At 37.3% G+C, this 14,178-nt stretch overlaps 2 protein-coding genes across 4 annotated transcripts in view; one reads left to right on the top strand and one right to left on the bottom strand.

Moving 5' to 3' along the window:
- Positions 1 to 528: 528 nt before the first annotated feature.
- Positions 529 to 10,579, bottom strand: g6fl (g6f-like). Of its 2 annotated transcripts, none has more exons than XM_059507693.1 (11): positions 10,439 to 10,579; positions 7,047 to 7,376; positions 6,692 to 6,961; positions 5,425 to 5,460; positions 4,435 to 4,758; positions 2,764 to 3,018; positions 1,630 to 1,668; positions 1,373 to 1,489; positions 1,137 to 1,210; positions 886 to 915; positions 529 to 667 (listed from the first exon to the last, which is right to left on the bottom strand). In XM_059507693.1, the coding sequence occupies exons 1-11, from the start codon at positions 10,566 to 10,568 to the stop codon at positions 617 to 619; spliced, it is 1,656 nt and encodes a 551-aa protein (XP_059363676.1). In that variant the 5' UTR covers positions 10,569 to 10,579; the 3' UTR covers positions 529 to 616. The 2 variants fall into 2 exon arrangements, with proteins under 2 accessions (XP_059363676.1, XP_059363677.1); XM_059507694.1 differs by having other exon boundaries at positions 886 to 912.
- Positions 10,580 to 12,515: 1,936 nt separating this feature from the next.
- Positions 12,516 to 14,178, top strand: part of LOC132102947 (nectin-2-like) — a 55,476-nt gene continuing 53,813 nt past the window's right edge. For both annotated transcript variants that reach the window (XM_059507692.1, XM_059507691.1), the window contains exon 1: positions 12,516 to 12,901. In XM_059507692.1, coding sequence (XP_059363675.1) covers positions 12,853 to 12,901 — 49 coding nt within the window. In that variant the 5' untranslated portion in view covers positions 12,516 to 12,852. The remainder of the gene's footprint in view (positions 12,902 to 14,178) is intronic.

The raw sequence follows: 14,178 nt of genomic DNA, 5'->3' as shown, positions 1-14,178 counted from the left end.
TTTTTGTTGTGGATAAGTATTTCATTACTGAGTCAGGGCCAATTATCAACTGCTATATGAATTTATTGTAACTTTGCACAATGGTAACCATAGTTGTACATTTACAGACATGTTCAAAAGTGTTTTCCACATACTTTGAATTACATTGTATTGTGTTGTGTTTTGTGGTTAAAAGTAGCTAATGTATGACACTGAAAATATTCTTATTTTAAACTTTATACCCTTTTCCCAATATATTTTTCTTACAGTGCACTATTATTGACAGTACAATAAAACTTCTATAAGAAAAGATAACATAAGAAATAGAAAGAAAAGATGAAATGAGAAAAAGTCACTGAAAACTTATGACAAATTTTGAAGGAGTGTCATACTAACAAGAACAGTTAACTGATAAATTAAGACACAAGTCACACATTACATTAAGTTGTATTTCAAATACAGTTATTTTATCTTGATATACATTATATGTTTAATAAACTCAACCACAGCACTGGTTGTTTTCTGAAATGAAAACAAACACGCACACACAGAGAGAGAGAGAAAGAAAACATTTGCAGGATGATTAATGCACAGAGAGTATGTAACCCCCACCCACCAAGCCGCAGCCAATCATGTTTCACCAATCTAATTCTTTATATACATCTGTTTCACCCATTGGCTTGAGATCCTAGAGAGAGAGACAAACAGAGACAAGGATGAGAAGGGCAGAGATGTCTCAGATTTATAGTTTGGCAAAGGTTTGATTGGGTTCATCTGGTAAAAGAAGAATACAAACACACACACACACAAACTGTCAAATACTCTAAAATGTTGGGACCTGGTTTTCGGAAGACACACACACACAATTACTCATTGCTCTGCTTGTAAAGGACTATAATAACTCACCATGTAGACTGCACCTTGGGGAGGTGTCTGCTGGGAGAAGAGAGGGAGAGAAAGGGGAAGGAAGAAATAGATTTAATAATAGAGCAGAGATAGATATACATTGAGAAAGAAAGACAAGGAGAGAGAGAGAGAGAGAATGCAAGAAAGAAAGAAAGAAGGAGTAGTAAAAATAGATTTAATAATACAGCAGGGGGTAGAAGGAGAAACAGCGAAATAGAGGGAGAAAATAGATGCTGTGCATTTCAGTTCACCTGTCTTAGATCATCAGGATTTTCATAGATGTTCTCCCCCTCTCTGGAGTGGTGAGACAGCGATTGCTTGACATCTACATGAACACAGACACATGAGGGTTTCATATCACACCAAATCCAGTGTGGTTTGTTCTGTACATCAACATCTGCCTGGGTGAACTGACAGCCTTCAGATCTCTGATGGACAGACTCGGGTGGGGGGGGGGGGGGGTGGGGGTACAAAAATGGGGCCTTACTTCGACGGGTGACGCAAAAGCCCTGTCTCCATAGCAACACCCCAACAGCTACGGCAATCAGGGGGATCAGAAACACCAGGAATGAGAAGGTGGAAACATAAGAGGGTAGTGAATCATCTGCTGGGGGGAGAGTGAGAAAGACAGAAAAAGAAACACTAAGTTAGGTTACCCATCAGTGAGTGTGCAGGAATGTATGTGTGTGTGTGTGTGTGTGTGTGTGAAAGAGAGAGAGAGAGAGTACAGCAAGCAACACTCACCTGTAGGTGGCAGTGCAAAGCCTGGAGAAATGGTTGGTTCTGCAATGTAAGAGCAGAGAGGAATGGTTAGAAATTACATCATTAATTCCAGGAAAAATAAAATGTATAACTAACTAACAAAATAAATAGTGGGACAGTGTATGTAACTTTACATCCAAGACGTGGAAAACGGAAGAAACAAATGATACCAACAGCAGACATAATGTAATGAGTATTTAAATATCCTTGAAAGCTTGTATTGAAAAGATGAAGATATATGGAGGATAAGGAAGAGAAATAAACAAAATATGTTTCTGACAAAATGTTTTGCATATGGTTAGGTGACATCATTCATGCAAAAATGGTGCCGTTCTTATCTACCTATATAGTGTCAGTCTCACTGTTATCTGTATTTTTTATATTTGATAACACTGCTGTCTTTGAAATACCCTCAAATCATGATTTAAATTCCAGGAATTTTTTTTTTTTTTTTTTTTTTTTTGTAATTTTTGTAATGTAATTTTTCATGATTCCTTTCATTATTTAAGTAATTTACTGAAAAAATGGCACCTGCTCTTTCTCTCTTTGATACATTAAATTACATGGATGTTGGATTTGGGAATAAATCTGAGCTACCAGTTTATTCTTGAAAATTTCTCATTTTATGAGGATAAGTAAATGATGACAGAGTTTTCGTTTTTGTGTGAACCATCCTTTTAAATCAACGTCATAGAAGCAACAATGTTTCTTCAAAGGCAAAACTGTGCAGAAGGTCTATTTTCTGCACCCTGCTGCTCCTGAGACTCACTAGCCATGTTTTAAACAGTCCATTATGATGGAGTTGGGTTTCATGTAATTGATTGGTCAAGGGACTAGCACATAATTGTGCTACATTATGGTATGTGACCTTCCTAGTGACCTACATGATTCCACTAACTAATATTCTCATCATTGATTCATTAAATTCAATGAAACACAGAAGGTCTATGACACAGAAAAGAAATAACTCATTGGAATATTCACCTGCAGTCTGGCCATTTTCAGGTTTTTAAATGTGAGTGTTGACACCTTGACTTAAAGAATTTACAGCAAGAAATAAATAGCAAGAAACAGTGCCAGACAGAGAGAGAAGAACAGAATACACTGTTTCCCCACCTATATTGGCCATTGTGACGGTGTGTGTATATTGCACCGAGTTTCCATTTTTCAGATACATAGTACAGGCATACTGTCCAGCTGTCTCAGGGGTCACAGGGAGCGCTACAGAGGTTGTGATCCGGCCCACAACTTTACGTGATTGCAGAGAGCGAGTGGAATTCTGAACATATGACCACCTTACAGATTTGACTTGAGATCGCTCAAAGTACACACAAATCAGATCCAGAGTGGTGCGGGATGACTTGGTATATCCTGAGGGTGAAACAGACAAACAGATGAGAGAGGAGAGATGAATGCGAAGGGTTAAAATGATATATATTCATTAAACAGCCGGGTGTATTCGGTCAGCTGTGCTTGACTGTGACTGATGCACAGTGTCTCCTCAAACTCAAAGCAGTATCAATCCTAAGCTAATTGAGCTCAGTGATTACCACAGTAATGCCACAACCCACAGAGTTGTCAGCGGCAACGGGCAGGTGCAATTACACATAATGAGATCTGTAATGAGGCCTACTATAAAAAACATTACGTTAGAGAAAGGGAGGGGAGAGGGATGTATATAGAGAGAAGAGACAAAAGTAAAAAAACTGAGTGAGAAAAAGGAGAGCATGGAGGACATAAGGGGAAAAACAGATTAAGGTAAGAACAGGGGAGATCAGATTAAAAACAGGAGAGAAAGATGAAAGTCACGACACTGACTGATTGACTCTTGCATGCTGAACTACTGTGATTGATAGAGGCCTGTGCAATTATAAAATGAATCCAAGAGCAATGATGCAAGAACGTGCAACGTTAAGAATCAGTGAACAAGTTTTCTGATGTGCATTGTTTGGTAGTGACTGTTTAATCATGGTTGCAAAACGTGAAAACTTATTTGTAATGTTTTGAAAGAAAAAGTTGACAAAAAAATAAAACTTATTTTCTGTATTTTTAATTAATTAATTAATTAATTCAGTAAAGAAAACTGGTCAGAATTATTTAGTCACAAATCTGAATGATTCTAAACTAACTAACTCAAATAACAACAAAACGAAACACAAATAACAACTTATTAAATGTAGTTCTGTTCATTCACTGACTGCAGAAAACTATACAGTAGGTAAATATATATAAAATCATATGGACCAGTTTTATGATACTTTGATGTTGTTTTTGCATTTCTTTGGAAGCCAGTCACCATTTATTATACTTGAGCAACATCAGTTTTTTATTTAAAGATTTATCATAAAGGATTTATTTGTGCACATAACATTTTTTTTAAATTCATGTGCCCTCATAAGACTATTTATCCAATTCCCTGCTCTACATTATTTGTTGTTTTGCTCATATATACATCACAATAAAGGGAAGAAAAGATGATTGTAATTTCTGTTTCATAGATTTAATGTGAATATATTGTTCATTTTCAAAATTTTCAAATGAATTTAATTTATTAAATAATTTTGTAATAGTTATTTAATTATTCCTTTGTAATATCACAAAATGGCATTGCAAATTTCACACTCTGTGCTGTGGTGGTGTCTGTTTTGAAGTTATTTTATAGAGATTCCTGAATGACATGAAATATCAGACAGAAGATTGTGATAAATTGGCATTCACACTCCAGTGACCATAATAAATATCATGTCAAAATTTTATTGTGACATACTGTAGACAAAATAACATTACCATGTAAAACACTGAGTCTGTTGGCTTGACTGAAAGCCTTGTCATCCAGGTAGACTTCGCACAAGTAGAGTCCTCCATGCTTTAGGGCCGGCCTTAACAGGAAGGAGAAGTTCCCAGCAGCAGCCAGGGAGGCAGGGTCTGTCAGATGAATGTGGGGTTTGTTCTGGTTGGTGTAGCTCCGTCTCCAGCGGTCAAACTGGAATATGAGCTCCATTATTTCTGAATCAGGATCCTCCCAATAGACCAACACATAGTCACCAAGGACAGATGGACATGTTAGAGTGACCAGTGAATGAAAGAGGGCTGCCAAAGACCTTGGGACTCCTGTAGAGGACACAGAGTAGTGGCGATTACACAGAAAGGTAAAGTGACCTATAAAGATTCATTCAACACAAGAGAAAGTGTGAAACAAAAAGTGCGAGGCAAAATGAGCATTAAAAGAAACCAATAAAGCCAATCAAGTGAAAAATGGACTGTGATACAAGAGCAGTATTGTCAATTTGGATTGATCCCGTCCACATAGTAATCCACTGTGCTGCTAGTTATTTTAGCCTCTTTGTTCTTCACACAGTCAAGCGAATAGAACATTACAAAACCCCAGAGCAAAGTCATGTGGGGAGGTATCAGAAACGAGACAGGCATGAAAATGGGGATTATGTTATTAAGCTCAGCAAAAGCTCTTCAGAAACATTCTCCTCTCCGATTTAATAACCCTGATTAACCGTGTGCTGACACAACATTTGGGAAGAACAAACCATGTTTGCTTTGGGGCAAATAAATTAAAAAAGTTAATTGTTGTGTTAGCATTCAATCATTCAAAAAGTATGTTGAGTTTAACTAAAAAAAAAAAATGAAAAGAACTTAAAGTTAAAAGAGCCTGATGGAGAATGTTTAGGATTTATTGACTAGTGTAGGCTGCTGAGTAAAAGGCGTGTAAGTAAGGTCCCATTTTATACACAATAGTATTCCAGTAGCAAAAGAACATATTACCATGTGTGATGTCTGTGAAAGAAAACACTGCTTTCACTGAAAGAGAAAAAGAAAGAATGGGACACATAGAAAGATTTAGATGTTGTTTATAATAAAACTGAAATATTCTCTATTTTTGTATGAATGCAGTCTCAGATCTGTAACACTGTTTGAATTAAATATTAATACAAAATGTATACACAGTAATATAGTTGATGTCTATTTTTGTTTTTCATCAGTGGAAATAGATCCAAACAAAATTTAAGCAGAATCAACCGCCGCTTATGTGAGCAACACCCAGTAGTGGTGTAATCTTGAATTAGTGTTTTGGAATGAACTGGTTAAGTGAATGATTCAGTGACTCACTCATAAAGACTGTGGCTGGACGTGAAATCACAACTCTTTGAGTATGTACTTCTTTTAAATAAGTCATCACTTTGTGACAGTTAAAAATAAAAAGTTCTATATAGAATGAATCTATGTATAGTGGAACTGTAATCCAGTTGTCCAGTAACAGTACCAGTGTCAGTTGCATCGCATCACTGCTATTAACAAATCCTCACCCAAGGCCTTATGGGATAGTAAAGTGACATCTGGATGCATGCGCCCACCAAAATATGGCTTAAAGTAGTAAGTTATCCCAGTCTTTTTCATTTATTGTTTTATGAATACTGTGAATTTGGGCTGCTTTACCAGTCTTTTCACATACTGATTTTTTGCCTATAGTAAAGAAGTATGCATATTTGGATGCAGCCTGTTAATTGAATAAATCAGTTAAGTGAATGATTCAGTTGACTTAAGACAATCACTTGTCATCACCTACTAGTATAACAATCCAGAACCTACAGAAAGAGTCACAGGAAATTCACTAATGCCTAGACTAGAATGTGCATTTACAGAAAGAAACAGGGAAGATCATGATCTTGTGCACAAGATTGGACCGAAATTTCCCACTCATTTACTGTTCCCTTTACAGTGAAACACATTTGAGTTCACCAAATGAAGAAGTGAAAACTAATTTTAGCACACACAGAATGCCTCTCAAGAAATCAAATCGAAGAACAGAACTAACTGTTGTACAAACTAAATTACATTTTAGTAAATCAAAACCTGGCACTATTCAAGCCTAAAGGCCCATTCACATTAAAAATGTAAACTATTTTAATAATCTGTTTATTATAAGTACATGTTGCCGGTAGTATGCCCTTTTAAATCATGTTGATTAGATAACATTGACTAAGCATCTCATCTGATTATTGTGTTTTCAAAATATATCTCAGAATCTCACCATTCACTGTCACATTCACCCGGTGCTCCGAGACAGATCTGTCATTGTTACCAGAGACATGGATTCTGCAGGTATAGACGCCGTTGTCTTTACTGGTGACGCGAGGCAGCTTGCTGAGCAGACTGCCCGTTCCATAGGAGATTTCAGTGTGTAGCTGTTCACCCGAGGGAGACACCCACGTTCCCCAGGCAGCCACGGAGGAGGGAGACACCTGAGCTGCCAGTCTCAGAGTACTGTCCACTGTGACAGGGGGCGTGGGAGTGACAGTTACTGCAAAAGAGGAGGAGAAAATATCTGGAGATGTCAAACACATCGAGACATGAAAAATATGTTGTGCTGCAGTTGTGTAGTATACATTTAATCAGGGCGAGAAGAACAACCCTCTCCTGTAGCTTCTTGTCATCCTGTTCTATCACACAGGCGTAGTGTCCTTGCGCAGCTGCTGTGGCCCTGAAGATCAGTGAGGCATCTGCAGAGATCTCAAAAGTTCTGCTTCCAAATTCTATGCTGCTTCCATCTGTTTGTCCAGCGATGCACTGGGCTGATATCAAATATGTCCAGCGATCCTCCCTCGTTGTCATCATCTTCCAGGTAACCAGTACAGAAGATGTGGGTGGTGAATCAAAGCAGGACAGAATGACAGACGTGTCCTCACGTGCCACGACCACATCATTCCTCAAATCACCTATACAAACCAGATTCTTTAGGTACAAGAAGTCACACACTCTTTTACTGAAAATGCACATGAAGGTGAGTACATTTTCAGCAATTTTTTCATGTTGAGGTGTAATACTCCTTTCATGCTGTACTGAAATGAAAGCAAACTAAAAGTTTATTTAAAAAAAATAACAATATAAAATAATAATATAAAAAAATATTTTGTATTAAGTCTATCTTTTTAAATGTATAAATGTTACTGGGTGTTTTTTTTTTGTTTTTTTTTTTTACATTTTTACATTTACATTCTTTACTAATTTTGTAAAATCTTTTTTTTTTCTCTCATTTTTTGTGCAGACCCCCTTAAACCTCCTTGCATCCCCCTGGGTGTCTCTAGATCCCAGTTTGAGAACCCCTGTAGTGTAGTGTAAGCTGCACTTATCTGTTAATCAGCCAATGAAGAAAAGCCCCAGAATCCCTCTCAAAGGGGTCAAATGATGTTGCTAAAAAGAACATTATTTTGTGTATTTGGTGTAATGAAATGTGTTTATGTGGTTTAAGGTAAAAAACACATTATTTTCCACATACTGTACATTATTGTTTCTCCTCCATACCCCGCCTTTCTGAAACATGTCATTTTTTACAAATCTCATCAGTCTGAAAAGTAAGGTGTGCTCTGACTGGCCAGCTATCCATTGGTTTGTGATTGGCCAACTGTCTCCATGCCTCTGCATTTGTGATCGAAGAAACAACAAACAACAACCGCTGCTCTACACTGCTCAAAACTCACGTTTGAATCATCAGTGGCAAATCCTTTACTAACGCACTCACAGACTGTGAGTCAGAATATAAAAAGTAGTTTATTTGTGTTAATCTGTTCCGGAACAGTGTTTCTTGTTGTGATTTCTAGTTGTGTCCTTTTCTGGAAGGCCGAACAAAGTATCGCTTTCACATTGAAACACAGTGTCTTCACAACATGGCGCTGGCGGCAACAGTGAGAATAAAAGGTTACGTCTTCTTTTTTTGTATGAACATCTGGGCGGCCTTATGCAAATCTTCCCACATCGTGACGTAGACATGTGGGGGTGTGTTTAAACGAGTCGTTTTAGGAGGATGTGGCAGTCTTAACTTTTATAAAGAATGTCTCTTTGGATTTGAGACTTTAGTCTTTGAACTTTACATTTCTTCTTTATGCGCCAAGAGCTTGTAACACTCCAAAGAGAAAGGAAAATTTTAAATCACATCATGTGACCCCTTTTAAGTGCTTCTAAGTACATGTTTTGGTATTTTATTCAATTAGTTATACTGTACTTGAAAATGTAACTTTTCAAGTTTAACTTTATTTCAGTCAACCTCAAGTGAAGAACAATTGGTGAGTGTACAAAAATCACTACACATTTATATATGATAAAATATTCATTTTAAAAACTAATAATAATAATAATAATAAAACACGCACACATACAACCCGAATTCCGGAAAAGTTGGGACGTTTTTTAAATTTTAATAAAATGAAAACTAAAAGACTTTCAAATCACATGAGCCAATATTTTATTCACAATAGAGCATAGATAACATAGCAAATGTTTAAACTGAGAAAGTTTACAATTTTATGCACAAAATGAGCTCATTTCAATTTTGATTTCTGCTACAGGTCTCAAAATAGTTGGGACGGGGAACGTTTACCATGGTGTAGCATCTCCTTTTCTTTTCAAAACAGTTTGAAGACATCTGGGCATTGAGGCTATGAGTTGCTGGAGTTTTGCTGTTGGAATTTGGTCCCATTCTTGCCTTATATAGATTTCCAGCTGCTGAAGAGTTCGTGGTCGTCTTTGACGTATTTTTCGTTTAATGATGCGCCAAATGTTCTCTATAGGTGAAAGATCTGGACTGCAGGCAGGCCAGGTTAGCACCCGGACTCTTCTACGACGAAGCCATGCTGTTGTTATAGCTGCAGTATGTGGTTTTGCATTGTCCTGCTGAAATAAACAAGGCCTTCCCTGAAATAGACGTTGTTTGGAGGGAAGCATATGTTGCTCTAAAACCTTTATATACCTTTCAGCATTCACAGAGCCTTCCAAAACATGCAAGCTACCCATACCGTATGCACTTATGCACCCCCATACCATCAGAGATGCTGGCTTTTGAACTGAACGCTGATAACATGCTGGAAGGTCTCCCTCCTCTTTAGCCCGGAGGACACGGCGTCCGTGATTTCCAACAAGAATGTCAAATTTGGACTCGTCTGACCATAAAACACTATTCCACTTTGAAATAGTCCATTTTAAATGAGCCTTGGCCCACAGGACACGACGACGCTTCTGGACCATGTTCACATATGGCTTCCTTTTTGCATGATAGAGCTTTAGTTGGCATCTGCTGATGGCACGGCGGATTGTGTTTACCGACAGTGGTTTCTGAAAGTATTCCTGGGCCCATTTAGTAATGTCATTGACACAATCATGCCGATGAGTGATGCAGTGTCGTCTGAGAGCCCGAAGACCACGGGCATCCAATAAAGGTCTCCGGCCTTGTCCCTTACGCACAGAGATTTCTCCAGTTTCTCTGAATCTTTTGATGATGTTATGCACTGTAGATGATGAGATTTGCAAAGCCTTTGCAATTTGACGTTGAGGAACATTGTTTTTAAAGTTTTCCACAATTTTTTTACACAGTCTTTCACAGATTGGAGAGCCTCTGCCCATCTTTACTTCTGAGAGACTCTGCTTCTCTAAGACAAAGCTTTTATAGCTAATCATGTTACAGACCTGATATCAATTAACTTAATTAATCACTAGATGTTCTCCCAGCTTAATCTTTTCAAAACTGCTTGCTTTTTTAGCCATTTGTTGCCCCCGTGCCAACTTTTTTGAGACCTGTAGCAGGCATTAAATTTTAAATGATAAAAGTGTAAAATTTCTCAGTTTAAACATTTGCTACGTTATCTATGTTCTATTGTGAATAAAATATTGGCTCATGTGATTTGAAATTCCTTTAGTTTTCATTTTATTAAAATTTAAAAAAACGTCCCAACTTTTCCGGAATTCGGGTTGTATATATGTATATGTATATATAAATATATTTTCATACCTGCCATGAGTGGAGAGATGATGAAACATGAACCAGAACAAATAAGTATGAAAGCATGAAAATATTTTCCCATGGTGCTGCTAGGATAGTTTGTTATTAAAGTGCAAGAATATGTCTTATTTTCCTGCATTTGACCACAAGGACAAGGCACGAAAAGGGGTGTGACAGGCTGAGAGCAACATGTGACAGAAGCTGATAAACTCGACAAATGTCAACACTCATACAAAAAAACGGAAGCAACGTTACAAACATGGAGGCCGATAAAACAGAACACACACTATTTTCTATGCAGCTAATCATAGTGAGATAAGTCAATGCTTTTATCTGCAGTCACAGAATTCTGCTTCTGGCTTTAACAAGAAACATATAAGTACAAATAACACTAAATATGCTCATTTCTGTACTCTAAATTATAAGAAAACTTGGTCAACCATAAAACTGGACATAGCAGAAGGTGGGAATTGCTTGTGAAAAGACAAGAGCATAAGAATAAGCATTTAGAGATGTACTCAGAAATGGTCTTCAGCTTCAAGCTAAATGTCTTCACATCCCCGTAAATGTCTTTAATTAAAGTTAACAGACTTATCAGCACCTCCAAGTCCCATTACCAGCTCAGCTCCTAATCACCTCTGAGCTAAAGAATGTGAGAGGGTCTAAAGAAATGAGATAAAAATGAAGAAAACTGAAATGGAGATAGGATGGACGGGGTAAATGAGCAAGGGAAAAGGAACTTCAGAGAGAGCAAACTAGGGCATAGCAGCTAATGAGAGTCACAGTACTGTGTGTGTCATTGGCCCAGTGCAAACAATCAGACAGAGAGAATGAGTAAAGAGAGAGAGGTGCTTCGTATATGATTTAATGGGGTGGTGGAAGTGACTGATAGCCTACTGAATGAGACTACTGAGGTATAATTAAGCACTTCTGCCCATATAGGACAGACCACGACCTATTCGTTTCGTTCACTATTTTGCCTTCTATATGAGAAAAATTGCCTGCTTCTACATCATAGCTTCTTAACAAAGTCAGCATAATTTCTGAACATAAGATCTATCGGAAATGTAGATCTGTAAAACTCTAATGCAATGCATAACATTGCGCCTATTTCACGGATGATCTCCGGCTGGCTGTATATGTTACCAACAGGGGGAGCACTAGAGCTTCATTCATCACAACTGGACAAATTGAAACTTGAAAACTAGACTTGCCCAAAATAGCTAACAATAAATGTCATTTTCTACCTATTAGATTGTGTTTTATTTATGACTACAACTTCCCCAACCCTAAAACTACAATATTAACCCCTTACAATATTACAAAAATAGTGATTATTATTGTACAGTGTTAGAACAATTACGCTATATCGATGTGCGCATTACCAGTGGTTTCTGCTGGGATGTCATCCAAAATATTTCTGGCATTCATTACTTGCTCCTCTGCATTACCGGTAAATCCAGAAACATTATGCTGAGTGAATCTACGTTCCGGAAACGAAACTAAAAATTCTGAGGAAAAAGTGCAAATCCAGCAGTTTAGTTTAATTGTCATGTTGAAACATATTGAAACAGGGAAGTCCGAAAAATATCTTTGGCTATATATATATATATATATATATATATATATATATATATATATATATATATATATATATATATATATATATATATATATATATATATATATATATATATATAAATATATATATATATATATATAATTATTATTTTTTTAATAATTATTATTATTTTTATTTATTTATTATTATTATTATTTTTTTTCAGAATGAGCAACATAGTAGCCCTTTTAGAAAAGCTTAGAAATATTACATTGTCACATTTCATTATAATATTTCAAATAATTAGGACAACAGTTGTCTCGAATGTATGAGATTATCGTTTAACTGCCTTAAACTCAAATCAGTGCAATGGTCAAAAACTCGGAAACTTGGAAAGTACCAAAGCATCCCCTAAATTTTTTAGGTGGCTTTATTAAAACGGTCTATGCGTTGACTGTAGCGTGACGTACAGCATGACGTCACACGATTCTGTCCAATGAGCGCCGCGTCTGACAGAGTTTCAACAGAACAGATTGCGAGTCCTGGGCGACAGTTTGAGACTCACCTCGAACTCACTCACCGGACACTCCTTCACCTGTAGGACGTGTTTCAGCTGGCCACCTGGACTGTTAATACGATTCAAGAGGGAGTTTTGACACCTGATTGTAAACCAACAGGAATCCGCTGAATACAGCGACGCACTTCAACATTAGTTTCTGTGCTCGTCCATTAGAGGAAACCAGGGGAACCACACAACTATTTTATCTCCATCTATTTTTGTGACTCTGAGCTGACTGAGTTCAACAAGCGGAAAACCGACAAATTATTATAACGTTAGGTGGACTGTCCATCCTTCTCTCCGATGAACATGTCAGGACTGTTGAGCGCACTCATTCTCCTAATTATTCAAGGTAAGACAAATTATATGATGTTGAAATAGTGAAAGGAATCATAAATTGTTACCGGTTATAAAATACCTAGTTCTCTTTTACTTTTTTTAATTTTAAAAGATAGACTCACTCAAAGCGCTCGTGATAGAAATATAGGCTACCTCAGGGATCTGAATCGTGCGCGCGCTTCTCCCGCTGCGATCTGACTACATGAGCGATTACTATATTCATCTTAAAATAATTTCATTCACTCGCCCAGTGTTTCATTGTATGAGGGGAAATAACTTTGCCTCTTTGACCTTTCATCTCGTTTCTTTTCCCTGGAGGTTGTGTGAGTTTGGTTTCGATAAGCGCCATGTTTCTCTAGGTGTGGCCTTGGAAGTGCTCTTTCCATCTTACGTGTTGACAGGTGTGTGTTTGTTTGCGAAACTACAGAGATTTTCCAGTTGTCCTTCAGTGCTCTCTCTTCCTCGTACCACATTTCTCTCGGTTCCTCACGACCTTGGCGTCTTTTCTCCCTTCACATTATATCCTATTATTTCCAGATGAAGGGATATAAATGAATGTCAATCGATCTGTCAGTCACGCAAAATAAGCAACAGGGAGTTTCTTACTATTTTTTTTAAAATGTTTGTTTCAACTTGGTGTCATTTTACCGTTTTCTTTTAAAAATTAAAATTACTCTTTCAGAGCGTCAATTTGTTTAACTTTAATAAATTAATTTATTTGCCCGACAGTCAGCCATTAATTTACTGGCTTATCACAGAGCTGTTCATATCATAGGCATTAGGCTGACGTCACTAGTTCGTCATATTTCTCAGTACGCCTCGCCTCGTGCACTGTAGCTCCTTTTGATCGTAGATTCACGGGCTCTTCATTGTCCTTACAGTTTAATTATTCAGTGGCCGTGTCACGCCTCGCAGAAGCATTACACCTGACAGCAAGAGAGCCCCGGGCTGGTGTGAATGTCATGAAAAACTGCGCTTGAGTGTATAACCTAGCACACACACTGTAAAAGATGCATTAAGTTTATGTTTAACTATAGGCGATATGCATACAATTATGGTATCTATCTATCTATCTATCTATCTATCTATCTATCTATCTATCTATGACACTATGCATTAGGAGGATGTGATGTGTTGAAGGTTTGTGACATCATAGGATGCAGAGGGTTAAATAAAAAAAAAAACCAATTCATTCCTTTAACTTATTCATGTTGTGGACCTCTTCTGGCTAGGCCCATTTCACAGTACATCGACTGCACATCAGGAGGAAAACTAGAATAACGAAACAAA

This window comes from Carassius carassius, chromosome 24 (genome assembly GCF_963082965.1).
Source record: "Carassius carassius chromosome 24, fCarCar2.1, whole genome shotgun sequence".
In the NCBI taxonomy this organism is placed as follows: Eukaryota; Metazoa; Chordata; class Actinopteri; order Cypriniformes; family Cyprinidae; genus Carassius; species Carassius carassius.
Note: the sequence above shows the minus strand (reverse complement) of the source record. Positions and strands in the feature narration are given on the sequence as shown.

Excerpts from the sequence above, each read along its gene's own strand:
- g6fl (XM_059507693.1), bottom strand. The coding sequence starts at position 10,568 with ATGCAGGAAAATAAGACATATTCTTGCACTTTAATAACAAACTATCCT. Across the intron at positions 6,962-7,046 it reads TCTTCTCGCCCTGATTAAAT|TAACTGTCACTCCCACGCCC; the intron begins GTATACTACACA and ends CCTCTTTTGCAG. Across the intron at positions 4,759-5,424 it reads TTTCACAGACATCACACATG|GAGTCCCAAGGTCTTTGGCA; the intron begins GTAATATGTTCT and ends TGTCCTCTACAG.